Source organism: Perca fluviatilis, chromosome 1, assembly GCF_010015445.1.
Source record: "Perca fluviatilis chromosome 1, GENO_Pfluv_1.0, whole genome shotgun sequence".
NCBI lineage: Eukaryota > Metazoa > Chordata > Actinopteri > Perciformes > Percidae > Perca > Perca fluviatilis.
This window is the reverse complement of record NC_053112.1, coordinates 21,625,824-21,645,728: the sequence shown is the minus strand read 5'-3', so window position 1 is coordinate 21,645,728 and position 19,905 is coordinate 21,625,824. Positions and strand designations below refer to the sequence as shown.

At 41.0% G+C, this 19,905-nt stretch overlaps 1 protein-coding gene across 1 annotated transcript; it reads right to left on the bottom strand.

The window, feature by feature from the left end:
* Positions 1-1,285: 1,285 nt before the first annotated feature.
* Positions 1,286-18,447, bottom strand: evpla (envoplakin a). Its single transcript, XM_039804003.1, has 22 exons — positions 18,247-18,447; positions 13,436-13,535; positions 13,189-13,343; positions 12,700-12,823; positions 11,416-11,547; positions 11,201-11,242; positions 10,614-10,775; positions 10,356-10,463; positions 10,104-10,199; positions 9,836-9,946; positions 8,769-8,915; positions 8,485-8,636; positions 8,289-8,386; positions 7,959-8,131; positions 7,475-7,650; positions 7,085-7,223; positions 6,774-6,967; positions 6,152-6,302; positions 5,936-6,019; positions 5,627-5,734; positions 5,433-5,525; positions 1,286-5,283 (listed from the first exon to the last, which is right to left on the bottom strand). The coding sequence occupies exons 1-22, from the start codon at positions 18,303-18,305 to the stop codon at positions 1,894-1,896; spliced, it is 5,994 nt and encodes a 1,997-aa protein (XP_039659937.1). The 5' UTR covers positions 18,306-18,447; the 3' UTR covers positions 1,286-1,893.
* Positions 18,448-19,905: the final 1,458 nt, after the last annotated feature.

Below are 19,905 nucleotides of genomic sequence, written 5' to 3'. Positions count from 1 at the left end.
TTCTTTGGACCTAATCTTGCCTTCCTTCCTTCTACTGTCCTTTTTTCTTCTTATGTCACAGTTTTTGATACTATTTTGACATGTTCTTGCCTTACTTCCTTCCTTCTTTCTACCATCTTTTTCCAAGTTTTTGTCTTTTTTTACAGTTTTTGTCTCTTTTTCTCATTAGCATTTAAATGTTTTTTTCAGTTCCAAGGCTGTTGTTTAATAAATCTATCGCTGACAGCGCTGTACTGTTCCTGTTTATATACACTTTTTTTTCTACCGAAAATGATTAGCGCTGGTCAGGGGGTACTTGGCTTAAAGAAACAATTCAAAAGGGGTACATTATTGAAAAAAGTTTGAGAACCACTGATCTATTAGATACGTTTTGGCTATAGTTTGGGCTATTACATAGATAAGGACTTGCACTGAAGCTCCACTAGCATAATTAACATTGAAACAGTTTTATGAATTCATGTTACAACCATATAATTAAAAATAATCTTACAAATAAAATAATTCAAAGCTCTGGCTGGTATCTCAACCATGTGTTAGGACTATGTTTTCAAGGGGTTAAGACAAAAATAAAGCACTATGATGCATGTGTGATCCTCACTAGAGCATGTTCTTCTGTATTTACAACTCTTAACGTGTTTATATTTAATATGAATAGTATGTACTGCATGGTCTAATAATGAGTGAGCTTTACACGTCCTGGGCTGTATGCTAAAGCAACTGATTTAAACCTTTTGACTTGTGACCCCTCATCACAGATTATGGCCTTTATATGGACTAGATTTAAAATTATTTGTGTATTAGTCGACTAGTCCATCAAAAAGGAACAACTTTGATAGATGATAAATTATTGCTGTCATTTGCCTTGCAAAAAATGTCATATATTATCTGGTTCTAGCTTCTTTTTGCTGCTTTTCTTTCTTTTTCGTGATAGCAAAACCTTTTTGTCAGACAAAACAAGCTATGTGAGCATGTAAATTTGCAATTTGGGAAATGGGATTTGGGATGGCCATTTTTTTATTTTCTGATATTTCATAGACCACTTGGTAAATGGCAAAAACATCTGCAGCCCTGGTGTGGTCAAAAATCATGACGGTAGTTTCTCCCTCTTTTACATTTTAATTTGAAGGACGTTTAGGGGCCTAAAGTATCAGGTAATTAAAAAAAAAAAATCAGTTAGCATAAACATTTTCTTTTACTTTCTCATCCATGTAGTCATCTGGTGACCCCTCAGAATTATCATGGCCGCATGGGTCCGGAATCACTATATTAAAGAATAGATGCATCCTTGAAAATATCTATAGGTTATATTTGTAACCAGCATGCTTGTGTACACTGGGTGGAGTGTTGCCCATTATTTGTCATTTGATATCAGTTGAGGAACACACCCTACACTTGTGGGACTGGACAGGTGAATATAATGGGAAGCTTCCATTAAAAAGGGAGGTAGTCCATGCTCTTTAACCATTATAATTTAAATTTATTGATATTTAATTCTTCATAAAGTATCAAACAAAATTGAGTTTAAAGTCAACAGTGTCAATGATAGCCTATGAGTAATACAGAATCAAATTCATTTTTGTAAATAGCATTGCACCATGTCCCAGTTTCCCTAATAACACAATACTATTAAAGATACACTACATTTATATTCTCTGTTTTAAAATGAAATCAAAAAAGCATCTGCCCACATCAGACATGTTTGGTAAACAAAGGCAACACAGCAGCAATCATTTTGGCTAGACAGAAAGCGTTGCAGTAGAAGACTTTTCCTGAGTCAAAATGTACATTGTAATTAATGTATGGATTTTCCATTAACTAATAGTACAGTAGTAGTAGTTTTACCTCCCACATCACTCCACAGAACAGACAACTCCAACTAAGGTGTAAACATATCTAGAATTTGGCATATCTTGCAGTAGAGTTGTAACCAGACTCTTTGGAGGAGGCAGGCAGCATCGGTAAGCCTGACATTGGGTCTTTCTTACAGCGTTCCAGAGCTTGTTTGTAGCTGATCTTCTCCTTTGTGATTGGGTCTACAATATCCTTGATGTAGGTCGTCTCGGCCTGCAGCTCTCTCATCATTGTGCTGTCGATCATTTTGGTCCCAATGGCATCAAAGATGCTCACTCTGCGGCCGGTTTTGGGATTGACGAGCCCTCCCGTCAGATGCTGTGCCTCCATGTAGCGAGTGGCAGTGTCCTTCGGCATCCAGCCTTTCTGAACAGCCTCTCCCACAGACAAACACTCTTTGGTCATGGGGTCTTCAACACCATTGAAGGCCTTTTGTGCATTGAGTAGCCTTTGGATTTGACTGTCCTCAATGAGGCCCATGGTTGCTGCCTTGTGAACTGTGTATCTCCGATTGTTGCTGATGTCAATGATGCCGCCTGTTGATGCCTGAGCCTCCAGAAGTTTTTGGGAGGTGGTGGGGTCGATCAGTTTACGCATGGTGGCGCTGCGTATTGTAAAGCAGGTGTCAGTGTTTGTATCCACTATTCCAGCAACTGGGTAGATTTCTTGAGCAGTGGGGTGGTCTAAGGGGGCTGTTTTCATTTGTGTGGTGGTGGACTTGGGGATGATTGAGTTGAACTGCTGCTTCTTATTGTCACCCGCAACCAGCAAGGCAAACTCTGAGATGGGAATCTTGCCTGTTTTGTACTGTTGTAGATCATACTCTGTCAGCCGGCCTTGCTTCAGGGCTTCTTTGATGGAGTACTGCTTTCCACTCTTGCGATCCTGCAGTACAGATGTCTCCCCATCAGGTCCAAGGGAAGTAATTTCCTCCCAGTCACACTCCAGCTCCTGCAGATGAATGTACTGTTGACGATCAATCAGGCCCTGCAGGTAGGCATCATAAGGGGACATGTCTTTGCCTGTTTCTGGATCCAGAATGGTGATTTTGGTGGAGACATTGGTCTCTTTGGTCCTTGTCTCTGCCTGCTCCTCTTTCTGTACATTCATCAGAAGCTCCCGGATGATGCTGTCTCGCTGATGGATCTTGTCTTTTTCATCCAGGATCTCCCTCTCCAGACGCTGAGTGCCAGACTCCATTTTAAGGCTCATCTGCTTGCTCATCTGTGTTCTCTCACTCATTAGCCTGCTCTGCTGCTGGAAAGACAAGCTGATGTCATGTCTCGAGGCCTCGAATGTCCTGAGCTCCCGAGTGAGGTTCTCGTTCTCCCTCTGCAAGGCATCTCTTTTCAAAGTAAGGGTTGTTTCTTCTCTTGAAGAGCTGGATTTGCTGCCTATCAGAAGGTTGATTTTATCATTGAGACGTCTGATTTCATCTTCCAGGTCCTGTCTGGTAAATTTATGCTGAGACACCTGTTCCCTCAGGCGATCCCTCTCGGCTTCAACGGCCTGGTCTTTCTCAACACGGACAACCTCTTTGTACACTGTCCTCTCACCAGACTTCTCCTTCTGCAAGATCTCAATCTTTAGGGTGATGTTACGGATGTCTCTCTGGAGACGCAGTATATCGCTGGTTTCCTTGTCCATGTCTGACCGAAGACCGTTTGTCATCCTCTCCAGTTTTGGGTCTCTTTCAACCTTCAGCACCTCCTCGACAACAATACTTTCCTCAACAGGCGGTGGGGCATTTTCCAGCTGTGTGATGCGAAGTCGGATCTCTCTGAGTTCAAACTCGGCTTGAATCCTCTTTTGGCGCTCATCGCTCTCTCTGAGGATCCTCTCTTGCTCTTCCACCTTTGTTCTTAGCTGCTGCAACTCTAGGTCTACCTGACGGCGGGTCTGTACTTCCTCATCTAGTTTCCTGCTGAGCCTATCATGCTCGACCATCTGCCTTGGGTCCTTCTCTAAACGCAAAACCTCCTGCACAACCACTTTCTCCTCAGGCTTCTGTCTCTCCAACAGGATGTATTTGTTTTGCAGATCAAACACCATCTCCTCAATGCTGCGCCGCAGCTGTGCCCCCTCCCGCACATCTCTTCTCAAGCGATCAGCCTCTTTCTCCAGCAGAGGATCAGGTTCATACTTGATGACTTCTCTGGTGACGACTTTCGTCTCTATCTTGGACTTTTCAGCCTTCCATTCATCTCTTTCTCTCCTGAGCAGACTCACCTGGTCTAGGAGGGAGTTGTAAGTTGTGTGTAAATGGTTCACCTGATCATTTAGCCTCTGAATCTCTCTCTCATTTTCAGGGCTTCTTTCCTCCTTAACCACTTCTTGTAAAACTTCCTTTATCTCTACCTTTGGCTTCTCAGAACGAATAATATTCACATTAGTCGTGACCTGGGTGATCTCCCTCTCTAGATCAGAGCGATTCTTGTTGGTGTCTTGTATGTCTTTCCTGAGCCGCATTATCTCCACCTCTGTGCTCGGGTCTATCCGGTAGATCTCATTAACAATTTCCTTCACCTCAATTTTTGATTTCCAGCCTTGAACTTCTTGGTAGCGGCTGTGGAGCTCCATCACCTCTTTGGACAAAGAGTTGTTTTCAATCCTCTCATCCTCTATGCTTGTTCGAATCCTCTTAGAGTCAGCGATGAGGTCAGGGTCTTGTTCAATCTTTTTCACTTCCTTAGTGATGATTTTAGGCTTAATGTTAGGAATCAGTCTCTCAAGTGCATTAATCTGGCTCCTTGTCTGGAAGATTTCATCATTGATGAGCTTGATCTGGTTGTTCTCCTCAGAAATTTCTGTGTCAAATGTTCGCACTGCTCTCAACATCTCCGGGTCCTGTTCCACTTTCAGCACTTCCTTCTTAACCACCCTCTCTTTGATGGTTGGTCTCTTCTGCGCGAGAATCTGGACTTCTGTCTTCATCTGAATATGTTCCCCATCTCTCACTCGAATTTCATCTCTCATCCTTCTTATCTCGTCTCTGATCTTAGTGGCCTCTACGTCCAGCTGGGGATCTCTCTCAAACTCTGTCACCTCTCTGGTCACCAGTTTGGGTTTAGTGGATTTGAGGGTTTCCTCCAGGATAGTGATTTTTTTGGTAAACACCTCAACCTCAGTGTGGATGGTGCTACGCCTCAGGGACTCTTCATGCAGTGTGTTCTGCAGATCAGCTAAATCCCTTTCCAGTTTTGGGTCGCGGTAGTACTGCAGTATTTCTTTCTCCTCAAGGCGCTCCACTCCTCTGCGACTCTTGAGCGACATCATTCTATCTTTAAAGGTTCTCAGGTCTGCCTCTGCATGAGTTTTCCTCTCCTTTTCTTCATCCAGCTCTTTTAAAAGGCTGCTTAGCTCAAAAGAACTCTTTTGCTGGCTTTCAAGCTGCACTTGTTGCTGTGCCACCATTTGGACTTTCTCTTCAGTCTGCAGCAGGAAAAGTAAATGAATTAAATGACAATAAGTTGTCAAGTTATGTGTTTTGTGACATACCTTTAGGTAGTTATATGGAAACCATATTTTATGGTTAAGAGGTCATATAAATGATGCTTCTTATTTATGAACCGTTTTCTTACTTGTGAAATGAGATTCTTAGCCAGGCCCAACTGTTTTTGGCGTTGGGTGTTTTCAGCTGTTGCTTGAGCATAACGGTTGACCAGATCCTTTTCCTGTAATAAACAAGAGATGGCACAATCCATCAGCCACCTTGATCTTTTAATAAATGTAACAAATTTACATTATGTTAAAAACGTAGGAGATTAAATGTTACCTCTTTCTGAACAGCATCAGCCAGCGTGACCATACGGGGTTTTGTGGCAACAGTGGCTCCAGCATCCTCAAGTGTACTGTTGTATTTGTAGACGTTGGCCTCGTATTCCTGCACAGACGTGAATAATTAGGCTTTGAGCACAAAATCATATATTCAGTTAATCAAGTATGCTTGTTTTCCCATTTGTGGACTATTTGCAAATGTGTTTTTTTATTGGAAAAATAATGCCTGTGTATAATGCCTAGAATCACCAATACACTCTCTTGCTAATATGTTATAGCATTGTATTATAATCCGTTTGAGTCTTACATTGAGTAGACTCTGCAGGTCTTGAGACAGGTCTGTCACTCTGTCCATGTCATCTCCCTTCCTCTTCAGGTCATCCATCACTCTCTGTGGTAAAACGTTTAACATATGTTAATCACTGTGAGTTATTTATATCATCTATCATTTAATACTATCAGATTTTCTTAATTACAGAGTTAAATAGAGCAAAGCATAGGTGTACATAAATCACAGCCTTACCTCTTGGGAGCTCTGCCTGGCAGTGACCTGAGACAGGTCATCTTTGAAGTTAATCTGGTTTTGCGGCAGGTTGTCCAGGAAGGACTTCAAGGATTTGGACGTGCTCTGGAACTCCTGGTTCTTGGTTGCAGCTTCTTGTAAGATGTTTTCTCTGAGAGAATTTATTGATATGACATAAAATTAAACAATTGACTTTTTAAAGGCTCTGCATCATGGTACATTCACATTCAAAAGTTTTCTTTTCTGCCATTTCCTATTATCATTTTTATATCTGTGGTATAATTAGCACAGACCTTTGCCTGACCACATCATATCAGTGTATACTGCTACATCTCAAATCATGTATAATAGTGTATGTTTGAGTCAATGCATAGTAGTAAAGTTTTATACACTATAGTGCATGCAAACTCGTCAAAGTGTATCCCTGTTGTTCATTTGAATGCTTTGTATAGGGTTGAAGAGGCAAAACTGTCTGGATTTCACAAAATAAAGCAAATATTAGAGAAAAATTTCATGTCACTGTATAGGTTTTTCTTTTTGTTTGTTCATATCCTTTTAATCATCATTTATTTTGATTTCCTGTGGGGATCCCGATCTGATTTCATCAAAGTCTGATTCTCACCTATCCTTCAGCTGGTTGGCCACGTTACCGTAGCGGGTCTGCAGCTGCTTGACCTCTGTTTTCTGGCGCCGGATGTCAGGGCAGTACTCCTGGTAGCCTTGCTGCAAAGAACTGCACAGCTGCTCTGTGGTCTCCAGATCCTGACTCAGCTTCTTCATGTCATCCTGAGCTGCTGCCACAGACCTTCGCTGGTACTGAATAATGCAAAGGAGACATGTGATTTAAAATCTGTCAAACTTAAGTTGAATCTATGAAAAAGAGAACCACCTTTAATGTGGAAGAGGTACGATTTTAAATGCAGACTTTCTCACCTGAATGTCCTCAGCGCGGGCTTGGATTGCACTTGGCACATCAGGGATTGAACCATCTTCACTCAGCTTTTTCTCAAACCCAGAGACGAGGCCATCCACCTTCTTAATCTGACTCTCCAGGTTGAGAGATGCATTCGCTCTAAAAAAAAAAGGTGGATGTAATTATAAGTGTACTAAGGTTATTTAGTTTGGCAGCACAGCTCGACAAAGACAGACAGATGAATGCCTAATAAAAAATGACAGGTGTTTGAAATCATTTACTGTGTTCTTGGAGTAAAAAAGTTTGAATTTGCCATTTTAAAACAGGGACAACCATATTTTCATTGAATACAAAACCCTTTACAATGTCGCTGCATAAATGCAACTTCCCAAAAAAAAAAATACACTTACTTCTTGGTGTAGAGGTCAGCAAGTGCTGTGATGCGGTCTTGCTTGTTGTTGGTAGCACTCAGTTTGAGCGGCAGTGCAGAAGAGGTGCTGCTGGCATTTTTGGACAGCAGGGGCTGCAGGTCAGCCTGAGCTGCCAGCTTCTGCTGCTCCAGAGCCTTCAGAGCCCTGGCAGCTTCCTATTAGGGACAAATGTAAATACTTCAGATAATTGCACTCATATACTGGGTTAAATATCAGACATCAAATCATCTAGAATTCCTCCTTGTTCAAACTATAAATAGTCATAGTCTAAAAGTTTCAGAAGCTTTTCCATAGTTTCTACAATATTATCACCCAGGGTATCCGGGGATGCTTAAAAGACACATGGTTTATGACATTTGGTAAATTAGTGGTATTTAACCTAAATCTAATGAGTTGACGGAAAGAATGAAGGCATTAAAAACAATAACAATCTTAGCTCTGTCTGTGACTTTATTCCTCCCACCTCCTGTTCCTTCAGCCTCTTGGCCAGATCTCCGGCCGGGTCGGTGCGGCTCAGTGGGGCTCGCAGGCGGCTCAGCAGGTTCTTCTCAGCACTGGCCAGGTCACTGTCCAGATTGTCTAGCTGCTTAGCCAGGGCTGCCGCTTTGGGATCCAGTGGGGCAGAAGACACTGGGGCTGAATAAGGAAACAGGAATTGATTGCCTGATCTGATTGTGGCCTTAAAATGAAAAGCTATTCATGCAACTGGCCGTAAATGAATTATTGTGGTTTATAGAACCAACGATGCCTTAGAATTAGGATATTTAAGGATGTAATTGATAGACTTACTGACCTGATTGTTGGGACCTGAAGACCTCAGATTTTTGATTCTTTAGTGATGCCACCAGAGCAGCTCTTCTCTTTTTGATGTCTGTCAGTTCACCACCCAACCTAATGAATTGAAAAAAGTATTATATAACAGTATTACTGGCATATTCAATTACATTGTTTGTTGTAGCTGCATAATAATACAATCTTGCATTACTTACAGGTCCACTTTGTCAATGGCCTCTGGATCAGGTGGAGCGATATGGAAGCAAACTCCCGGGAAGGTTTTTGTTGCCCCACTAGTGGAGATAACGTTCCAGTTCTCGTCTGAGTTAGATTTCAGGGTGAACTTCTCGCCTCTTTCCAGAGAATCCTAGATGATAATATAAATAAAACACATGCCCAAAAAGTTTAGACAAGGAACATCAGTTTGTATGTGTTGTTTGTCTGTTGTTTCTACCTTTTCTCTGTTCTATGACAACAATTTAAAGTTAAGAAGCTTCACCTTATCTGACTCCCAGTCACACAGGGCCTCCACTGTGATGGGTCTGTTGGGGGTGCTGCGTCGTAGCTTCAGCGGAGCGATGGTGGTGCTGCGTCTCCTCAGATCTGCCAGCAGCTGTTCGCTGTTCTGTACAGCCTTCTCCTCAGCCTATGGGAAATAGAGGGAGAGATATCTTAGAAATATTCATCTCATGGTGGATAACAACAAATCCTCTTCCATCTTAAACATCCTCCTACAATTAAGACTCAATCACAAATGTATCTCTAATAATAGTTTAATGCACTTTGTGTGCTTAGAGTGTCCGAAACAATATCCAAATAGATTACATAATGTATCTATTTCTGTTTTTTAAACTTTGGGATACCTGATAAATGTTTTGTTAGTTTAAACTGCGGGAGAAACCCACCTTTGTTCGACTTCTTTTAATGAATTAAACTCTTTTAAATTGAGGGGAGGTAATGAGATTCACAGTTAAATAAAAGCAAACAAACACATATACAAACTTTTATGAAAAGAAAATGAACAGGGGAATTACTAAAAGAAAGAATGTGGCATTATTTACTGATGGATGCTAATAATAATAATAATAATAATAATAATAATAATAATAAAAATAATAATAATAATAATAATAATGGGCGCCTGGATAGCTCAGTTGGTAGAGCGGGCGCCTATATATATATATATATATATATATATATATATATATATATATATATAGTTCACTCCTCGATGCAGCGGGCCCGGTTCGACTCTGACCTGCGACCATTTGCTGCATGTCATTCGATATGTCTTCAGCTGTCCTGTCAAAAATAAAAAGGCCAAAAATGCCCAAAAAAATAATAATAATAATCAAATAATAAACCTACTTTAGATTTTGTCTTATGTGTACTTTTTCTGCTTCAAAACTAAGAACCATCACTTCTTCGTATAACTATTTACAATAAGAGAAGTGGGTTTCTTTTCCCACAGGGAGGTGCAAGTTGAATTTCTTATGTGCATCAACTTGCAGTCCTTGCTTCTGTCTCTGTATTAATGTAACTATACGTGATTAGGTTCCTCTCTACCTCGAGCTGCAGCAGCGTCTCTGGGTTGCTCTTCTTGCTAATGGATTTGGGGTCCAGGCTGTTGTTGAGTTTGGTCAGCATCTCTGACAGCTGCTCAGTCTCCATTTGGTACTGGAAAATAGCACAAAAACATGTTTTTAGTATAAAATCTGAATTTGTTACCCTACAGAGAAATGTATTCAGTGCATGACAAAGAGATAAAAAGTGCATATGTTGTCACATAAACTTGGATTAAATGCAGAATGTGGTATATGGGTCCCATATTTACCCTTTTGTACTCCTCCACATTGTCCAGGTGTGTCTCTTGACAAATGCAGATGTTGAGGAATTTCTGCCACTCGTTTCGAACAGCATCTCTCTGAGCCTGGAGACGTAACATATTGAGTTAACCTGGATTTAAGTGGCTTTCAAATGAGTTTAAAAGGTTAAAGTTCATGACATGTTTTAAAGTTCAAGACTTTGGCCTTCAAAGTATTGTCTTTGCTGTTGAAAGCAATGTCTTCTGGGTAATGAGACTCACCTCTATTGTGTCTTTGGCAGGGTGCTTCAGTCCAATAAGTCTTTCTCCCTCGTCCTGGAGTTTGTTCACCTCGCTCTCGTGGGAAAGCAGGCTGTTGTTCTTAAAGTTCTGTTTGAGATCAAATCAAAATGGGGTTATTTACGGTTATACCCAGGCGCAGAACAAATAACTCAGTTTGGACCATTCTGGACAAGCAACACCATCCTATCAAACTTATGTTGTTTCACTGTTTTTGTTTAACAACCAGTCAGTCCCTACCTCATACTGCCTGCGGACGTCAGGTGGGTCCACCATGCGGTCACTCCAGTCCTGCTTTTTGATCTTATTTTGTTCTTCCCCCAGGAAGGCCACTTCCTTGTTGCAGCCGTTCATGTATTCGTACAGGCTGTTAAGGTAGTGGCGACGCCACTTGGAGTTGTCCTGGGAGAAAATAAATGAAACTCAATAAAACATCGAAACAAGTTCCAGAAGTATAAATGTTTATGTTAAAATCAATTAGTATTTTTGAAAGTTTTTGGCTTCCCTAATTTTATGTTGTTGTTTTTTTCTTGTTGAAATTACAAAAATGGTATATCAGTTAGGAAGAAGAAGCAAATAGCTCAAAATGTGTTTTTTTATTTGGACATTTTATTAACCAAGATGCTATATCAAAGAATGAATTCTGATACACGAACAAAAGAAAAACAAACTTGTGTCCTAAAGGTCAAAAAGGAAATATTCATTTTTTTGTAACTTTAAAGAGAAAGGGATGAGATATTTCTCAAAGATCTCCCAATAAATGTCGACTCATTGTCTTTGTAGGCAAGACTTTTCATCATAAAACTAAAAAATAAAACACAACTCACCAGTAGATTGTTGTACTGCTTCTTCAGTTCTCCATATTTCTCCTAAGAGACAAGATAACAACATACCGTATAAGCTGCTAGAAACAGTTTTTCATTAGGATTAAAGATGGCAAGCAGGGCTTTGAATGTTTTTGATCAGCTGCTGTGGTGAACGCAAAGTGCTCAAAGTGCAACTGAAGATACCCAGAAGATGTGTTTTGGTAATGTGTGTTCACCTTGCTGCCTGCAGAGCTGACGCAGAGCTGCGAGTTGTAGGCCTCGATCTCTTTGTGCAGGATGTTGTGAGCAGCAACCTGCTTCTCCAGGTCGGCCATGGTGGGGCCGTACTCCTCCACGTTCACCAGTTTCTGAGAGCACAGACACCGGAAGAATACAGTTAATGGTATGTAGAGACAAAATAACCACCAAACAGACCTGACAGACTGAGCACTCTTTAGTTAGTTGTGTTTTATAGCTCGCTCAACTCTGGTTAATGTGTTTCTTACACGGTAGGTAGAGACTGAAAAGTATAGTTTATAGATTGAAAACTAGCGCAAGATGTTTGAAAGTAACAGGTATGTACTGCATGTAGAGCAACATTTGATGCACTATTGTTTAAGGATAAGACATTTGTTTTTCTATAGTTTTCTTGTTGTCAACCAATCCCATAAAAAAACTAAATAAACAAGTCAATGTCGCTCAGTACTTTCTGACTTCCCTGTTCTGTCTGTGGCTCTCCGCCCAAAGCCCATTTGTTCCTGAATATGTAAATCTTTAGATGATATTTCAGAAATATATAGTTTCATCTTTAGAAAAAGCTTAGTAATTTACCTACAACAGCTGTGCAGCTGTAGTTTTTAGTAAACATGACTAAAACAGGAATAAAAAGTGCTGTTCTTGGGGACTATTTTCAGCGACGGATCAATACACATTTGGCATGCCAAAAAGTATTTACAGCAGCAGGACCATGTATATGGGATTCAAAATAAACTCCAGTTGTGGCTGGGTTAGCTCAGTTGGTAGAGCAGGTGCCCATATATAGAGGTGTATGCCTCGATGCAGAAGGTCCAGGGTCTGACCTGAGACAATTTCCTGCATGTCATCCCCCTCTCTTTCCACCCTTTCATATCTAGCTGTTCTTTCCATTAAAGGGCCCATGGCATGAACATTTCACTTTATGAGGTTTTTTAACATTAATATGCATTCCCCCAGCCTGCCTATGGTCCCCCAGGGGCTAGAAATGGCGATAGGTGTAAACCGAGCCCTGGGTATCCTGCTCTACCTTTGAGAAAATGAAAGCTCAGATGGGCCGATCTGGAATCTTGCATTGGCTATGCAGGCAATAGGCCTACATATTCGTAGCACCATTGTTTGTTTTGGTCTTTGCACGGCATTAGTTGATAGGAATAGGAAACATATAAAATACTGCCAACATTATCCTTTAAAGATTAACATCAATCCTGGATCTTTAGAGAGTTTTTAAGCAGACTGTCCCAAATGTTTAGCGTTAGGATACGTACTTGCTTCTGGTTTAAAACAGGCCCCCAGTCGATCCTGGGCATCAGCGATACATCGTCAACCTGCTCGTAGATATCTCGGTAGAAGGCGCAGTCCTTCAACCAGCGCTCATGGAGGTGGAGGACACTGGAGTCATCAGAGAGCAGAGGAGACACAAAGAAAGAAATAACTCAGTATTTATTGAGACCCAAAGTGTGAAATACATTCTGAAATAATCATACAAATGAGTGCAAACTAAATAATATAAGCAAAGAATTGTGAATTAATAACAAAGAATTATTTTCACTATAACAGTTGATGAACTAATGATCATGAAAGGAAACTTTGTTTAATTTCAACTCATTTTAATATAATAACTAACATTGTTTTAATTGTAAACCATCTTGCATGGTGTCAGTCTTTTAAACCTTCAAAAAAAGGTCTGAGGGGTTCCACACTTATGCAGCTATTTTGTGATTCCTTTGTGTTGCATTTATTCTGTCCCAACTCACTCGCTCTCTATCTCTCTGGCCTGTGGGTAGTTGGACTTCTTGGCTTTGTCGACGTCCAGAAAGAGTACCTTCAGAAGTTCCTCAGCCTCACCCAGCTTGTCTGATATCTCAGTCTGGTGCTTGAAGGGCAGGTCTTTCTTGTCATTTTCACCGTCCTGGTGGAAGTAGACAACAGTTAGGGTGATTACTTTTACAGAGGGCTGCCAGCAAAAGTGATTTTTGCTTGAGTTTGAGTGTGTGTTCTCACCACAGCCAGCAGCTCTTCAGACCGGAGGATGTCTTTCTCCACTGTGTCGGCATTCTTTTGCATCTGGGCGATCAGCAAGGCCAAGTTGCTGGCCTGGGTCCTGCAGGGTGAGGAAAAGGAGTCGAAAAAAAGGGCACAGATGAAGCCACAAACACAGATCAGATTGTGTGTTATCGAGAAGCAGCTCAGTATTTCGCCCTCTCATGCTGCACAAGCCCTCTCACGGGCCCAAATCCTCTGTAGCTGAGAGACTCTCACTAGCAGACGTGGCTATAGGATGTCCTTTTAGTTGGCCCACATGTTACATTCTTAGTCACTGACTCTCAGTGATAGACAATCATCTCATTGATCACAAATATTGACAACAAAACAGCTTCTAAATTGAAATGGACTTCAGGTAGCTATAGCTAAAAGACAAGAAACATTTTCTCAGTAAACTGGATGAAGTTTTGAACTCTTAAAAACCCAATGAACCCAAGTTTTGTAAAGTAAAAATGGTTTATATTTTTGGACACACACCACATGAACATCTTTTAATATGATCTAAAGAGCCCAGACATGTTGTAAGACAATGAGGTCCAAGGACAAAACATATTTTTAGATCTCCTCTATCAAACATCTGCAATGAGGCAGTTTTCCTTCTATCTTTTTCACTCTTTTGTATTATCTGCCCAATGCCTGTATATCAAGATCACAACACAACTTGACAAATCACGCAGTGCCTCTTGGGGGCAAGGTGAAGATATTTCTTTTCACCTTCCGAGCCACCTACAAAGCATTCCTTACATGCCAACTATTCCTGCTGACTGTGACTGTGACTGTTTGCGTAGCACTCTGTCGATGCCACTGAGAAAAGGAAGCGATGTCTCAGACAGACAATCAAAGGAGGTGGAGAATCTACTGGCTGACAATGAGAGATGAACGACACCCATAAAACTAAATAAGAGGTCTAGGTGGGCTTTAGAAGCTAAGGATTTGAATAAAGATAACACAGGATGATGTTACAATCTTATATTAACATTGTTTGTGTAAGAGGCTTTGCGGTAACTGCATGGCGAGTAAGTGATCAGTTATGGTGCATGCAAATCAAATCAAATCATCTGCAAACATATGAGAAATCCAAATAGTTTAAACCAAGGTGGACAATGAAGGAGCTTTGCAAAGTTTTGATTGTAGTGAACTTTGGGGTCAAACAGAAACTACTCACTCAGTAGTGTTGTTTTCTCTGTCCTCTCACTCACAGTAAATCAAGTTTTTACATTGCATTCCATTTAAAGAGAAACTTGCAGGTTGCATTTCTTAATGTATTCAATAATGTGTCTGTCCAAATGTCCATGTCTCCACTTTGAGATGGTAAAAAAAAATTTGTCCAGATGTTACTGTGTGTTTTGATATTTCTTACCACACATTAATTCACCTGCAAGGTGTTTGCAAACACCAGGGGTGGATAATTACTCTTTATTTCCTTTTGTAATGCCCTTTAAGTCTGAGAAACATCCTCATAACATGCGACATTTACGCTCCATAGTCAGCTTCACATCAGTTGGGAAAAGGGAAGTCACAGCTGCAAAAAAAACTACACATGTATCATAAATCATTTAAAGGTCCCATGGCATGAAAATTTCACTTTATGAGGTTTTTTAACATTAATATGAGTTCCCCCAGCCTGACTAAACTTAGTGTAAACCAAGCCCTGGGTATCCTGCTCCTCCTTTGAGAAAATGAAAGCTCAGATGGGCCGATCTGGAAACTTCCCTTTATGTCGTCATAAAGGGAAAGGTTACCTCCCCTTTCTCTGCTTTGCCCGCACAGAGAATTTGGCCCACCCATGAGAAAGAGAGAGCCATCATGGCTTGCAAACGAGTGAAGCATGGCAGTTGGTCAAGGCCACACCCCCACCCTCCACCTTGCCCCCCTCTCTCCTCAGTAGCTACAGACACAGAAATGGCACATCCTAAGGAAAGCTCATTGTGGGACTGGCTCTAGTGGCTGTAATTCTGCACCAAGGCTGAATTTCGGGAAAGAGACTTCAGATACAGTATTAGGGGACCACTAAGGCCTATATAAAAGCATCCAAAAAGTAGCATGTCATGGGACCTTTAAAATGACAGTGATGAGACATTTTACATGTTGAACTCTTTCTCTTCTCCCTGAGAGTTTAGTTACTTAAACCTCTTAAATAACGCTGATGTGTAACACCAAACCAAAGAATGTTGGCGAGGACCTCGCTGGTTAATTGACCCACATACCAACGCTACCTCGGAGTGCAATGTTGTGTCTCTCTGGGGAGAAAACAAGCAAATGTCATATTTATAAGGCAGTTTCACACAGCTTTTTAATGTCGACAGAGGAATGCAGTGTTCCTCTTCCTGCGCTGACTCACTGAGCTGCGAGCTGATCTGGTTCTGCAGCCGCTCTGACAATGCCCTCCCTATTCCTGCTCACTCAGCAGGAGAGACAGGTATGTGCCACACAGACACACATAGTATGCATACTACACACAATCATTTCTCAACTTCCTCAATGTCAGCCAAAGAAACACTTGTGCTATTGTTTAAACCAACTGTGACACAGCCTTACCAGCCTCTCTGCTGGCAAAAAAAGAAATTAAAGACAGAGACAATGATGACAAGGGCCCATACGAGTCAGCAGAGCATGGATTAATGGAGCAGTATGATCATTTGATCTACATGCTTTTGCCAACTGTGATACTTTTCGGACTTAATTTTATTATATCGTTCATCTATGTGAAGGAGGGGAGGTTATTGACATCATGAGTGGAATGAGTGAGTGAAGTGAAGGTTCTCTCCTTTATCTGTAAAGTGAAAGTACACTTTTCCTCATTAATGAATGGCCATAGCAGAATAGCTCGACAGCAGCTTTGGCTGATTTGATTTGAAAGTAGGATAACTGGATAACCCCCATAAATTAGAAGGGCTTGCCTTTTTGAGTTAGTTGCAAAATCACAAAACTTGCACCACAAACACTCCCTGATTTAGTTATAACGATTGAATTTTGGGGCTGAAATGTTGAAAGCAGCTCAAAGTTTAGCAGGTTCAGCACCTCTCACGTCACAAAGAGGAGTTTCATTTAATGTGAATGTGCAAATTAAAAGCTCCATTCTGCCCCAAAACTTCCCACTATAGGAGAATAATTGACCTTGAATGCAGACAGTTCTCAGCAGCGTACCAGCATCAGTCACAGACTCAGTGTCTCTATAGATTCACTGTCACCAACGGCGCGAGCTGTGATGTAAATGACAGACTGCAGAACAAAATACTAACATCAGTGGTAATGGGCGTCATGCATCCGCCCTCAGCTACCAGCACCCGCATGCTTACACACACACACATACACACACTAGTTTTATTATCAATCAACTATTTATTTAAAGTAAAAATGTGAAATATTTGCAGGTTTCAGTGTTTTCCATCATTTCAGTTGACTTAAAAATAAATATTTATGTGTTTTTGACTGTTGGTCAGACTAAACCAAGAACTGCATTGTGGAAAATTGCGATCTGGATTTGCTGACATTTCATAAAATAAGTGATTAATCAATAAGTTGAAAAACTAATCCAAATATTAATCAACAATGAAAATAATCATTGGTGGCAACCCTACTTTACACTGTCTTCTTTCATTTAATTGGTGATGGAAATCTAAGTATATCTAAATGTCATGTCCTGTGTCACACGGGAAAATACGGTTGGGAACCAACGCCCACATAAGAGAAAGAAACCAGCTGAGCAGTACAGACTGCCTAGCCCTCATCACACCTCAGCAGTCAGACAACACGTCCAGGGCAGGGGCAAGGTGAAACCACGTCACTATGGTGACATCGGACAGGAACAAGAAGGTTACAGATTCTCTCTGGCAGCTGACATACTGCTGGTCTTGTCACATACTGTGTGTGTTAAAGTGGATTTAAAGCCATTATGTCAATTAAATCAACTTGAGTCAACTAGGGTGACCGTACTAACACAAATACAACATGTCCTCATTAATCCCCATTTCTTAGATCAGTACAGGACAGAGTTTCATCACCCTCCTTTACCTGCAGTGAGATCTTTGTTTTCACATTTTTACAAATGACAATAAATGACCATTTGGAACATATTACACATCACATGAACCTTTTTAAAAACGTTTCACAATCAAGCTGCAATCAGCCTTCTACCCCCACCCGCCAAATTTGGTTTTACTGACACATAAATCTATATTTTAAACAGCCGCCAGGTCTGACGGGACAAGGAGCAGCCACATCTCACACACACTTCTCATAGGATAGTCTTTTGCACATTGAAATATGATCCCCAACAACACTGTCAAAAGTCTAAATGCTGGTTCAGATTTGGTGCAAACTGGCCAGTGAAGTCATATTTTGGGGGGTTGTTTGGGTGAAGAAGCAGGTTGAAAGGAACTGATAAGATTGGTTCTCTCTGTGACTTTCACCTTTTTGTCGAAAACACATTTTCACTAGTTCCACCTCCACTTTGCAAAGTAAACCTGACATCAGGGCCCTGTTTAAGCTTTCACCATCACTTTGGATTAACCTTGACATAACTCTTGACTCCCTTGAAACCAGTGAAGAAACTGCCTGAGCAAACTTTCAACCCAGCCATAACATAACAGGAAGGGAACCACATCACGCAGAGAGAAAGAGGACACCAGCACGCACAGGAAACATGACAGTCCTCGGCTGGGGAAGAACAGGAGGAGGGGTAACATGACCAAGATACAGTGTCACCAAGCACACATTCATTCATTCATACGTGCATTCTATCATAAAGTCCTCTGGATGAAACTCACTTGGTGCTCTTGCCCGTGCCCTTGAGCGTACTGTCCTTAGTGTCCTTTTTCTTAAACATCCTGGAGGTTGTGGAGGGGGTCAGGCAGAGATCCCACAAAAATCACTCTCTCTCTCTCTCTGTCTCTTACTCCTTCTGTGTCTCTGTCTTCCTCACCCTGTGGCTCCCACTCTGTCTCTACACTCCCTTTGGTTCCTCTCAAACACACTCTCACGTCAGCAGTGTTTGACGCTGGCAGCTCCTCCCAGACAGGTTAACAGGTGTGTCACCGCACAGACATCCACCTTGCAGAGGAAGACCGGAACAACCTGTTCCCTGCACTCGCTCCCACCCTCCCTCGGTCCTGCCCTTCCTTTTCATCGGGGCCCTGACACACTCTCAGATCTCCCACAGTGAGCAAGGCCCCTTTGATTACCACAGATGCTTAATTCCTAGAGCAGGAGGGACACTAAATTCCTGCTGGGAGTTGTGAACAAAACACTTTTTATTTATACCAATGGAAAACACACTGACCACTGAATACAGTTGGGAGAAATCAAGTTAGAAAGCAATGAGTGTTTCCAAATCAAATTTTAGCGCTATTGGGGTGCCCGTTTGTTGCATGTCATTCCCCATCAATCTCTCTCCTCGTTTCCTGTCATCTCTCAACTGTCACTATCTAATAAATCCATGAAATGCCCCCAATTTGAATCATGATTCATTGATTGATACAGCAATATTATATATATATGAAAATAACAGATTCATTCATATAACATTTCATGCACAAACAGCAGGGTAAACAGCAGATTAAAAAAAAAGAAAAAAACTTTTTTCAGAAAACATACATGCCTTCCTCCTTTCAACTTCATAAATCAGAAGATTGTTGCAAACCTTTCAGTTTTTCCTTATTTTATCCCCACTTTAATAATCTGTTACATGTACAATTAAATTATAAAAAAAAAGGAAAAGGAAGGTGGGTTTTAACAAGAAACACCCCTTACAACATATACCATCATATTGTTTACCCATCGTAAGCATCACCACACAGTTCTTTATTCATGGGAAGATTCCCAACATTGGAGCGTCTCCTTTAATCAAGTAGAATTTCTTCCAGTTCTATACAATCTGCCATACTTTTTTTAAACCAGACACTAATGTTAGGCTTATCAGTTAGCATTGTGGTTGTCTTCATATATTCTCATATTCCACCATGTGGTAACTGTTGACTTTAATCCACAAAGATGAACCTGTGATATATTGGCTGGACTCAAAACCCTCTTAAATGGGCTTTAGCAGGCTAACACAATTTAACTTAAATACATCTATATAGTTCTTCTATTCAACATGTTTTAATTGTACATCTAATTGGGTTTGGGTTTAATTGGATTGTCAAGGCATTTTATTAATATTACTTTCAGCTTTACATTTTAAGTCTACTTTTGATTTTTACTTGCTCTGTTCACACCCATCTTCACCCTGACAAATAAACCCAATGCTACAAACACACAGTGTTTACAGTCAACAATGGAAAGGTGTCTGACAACCAGTGGGCCAGAGAGGAACTTTCTAGAAATGCATGTAATAATAATGTTAATGATAACAGACAGCATCATACACTGCACAGTCCCATGTGTAGCATCTACAGACACGCTAGTCATTCAGGATTAGGGCGTGTCTT

Coding starts and splice junctions, on each gene's coding strand:
- evpla (XM_039804003.1), bottom strand. CDS start 18,305: ATGTTTAAGAAAAAGGACACTAAGGACAGTACGCTCAAGGGCACGGGC. Junction 12,824..13,188: donor GCCAGAGAGATAGAGAGCGA/GTGAGTTGGGAC, acceptor TGATGACTCCAG/TGTCCTCCACCTCCATGAGC. Junction 8,387..8,484: donor GCCATTGACAAAGTGGACCT/GTAAGTAATGCA, acceptor TCAATTCATTAG/GTTGGGTGGTGAACTGACAG.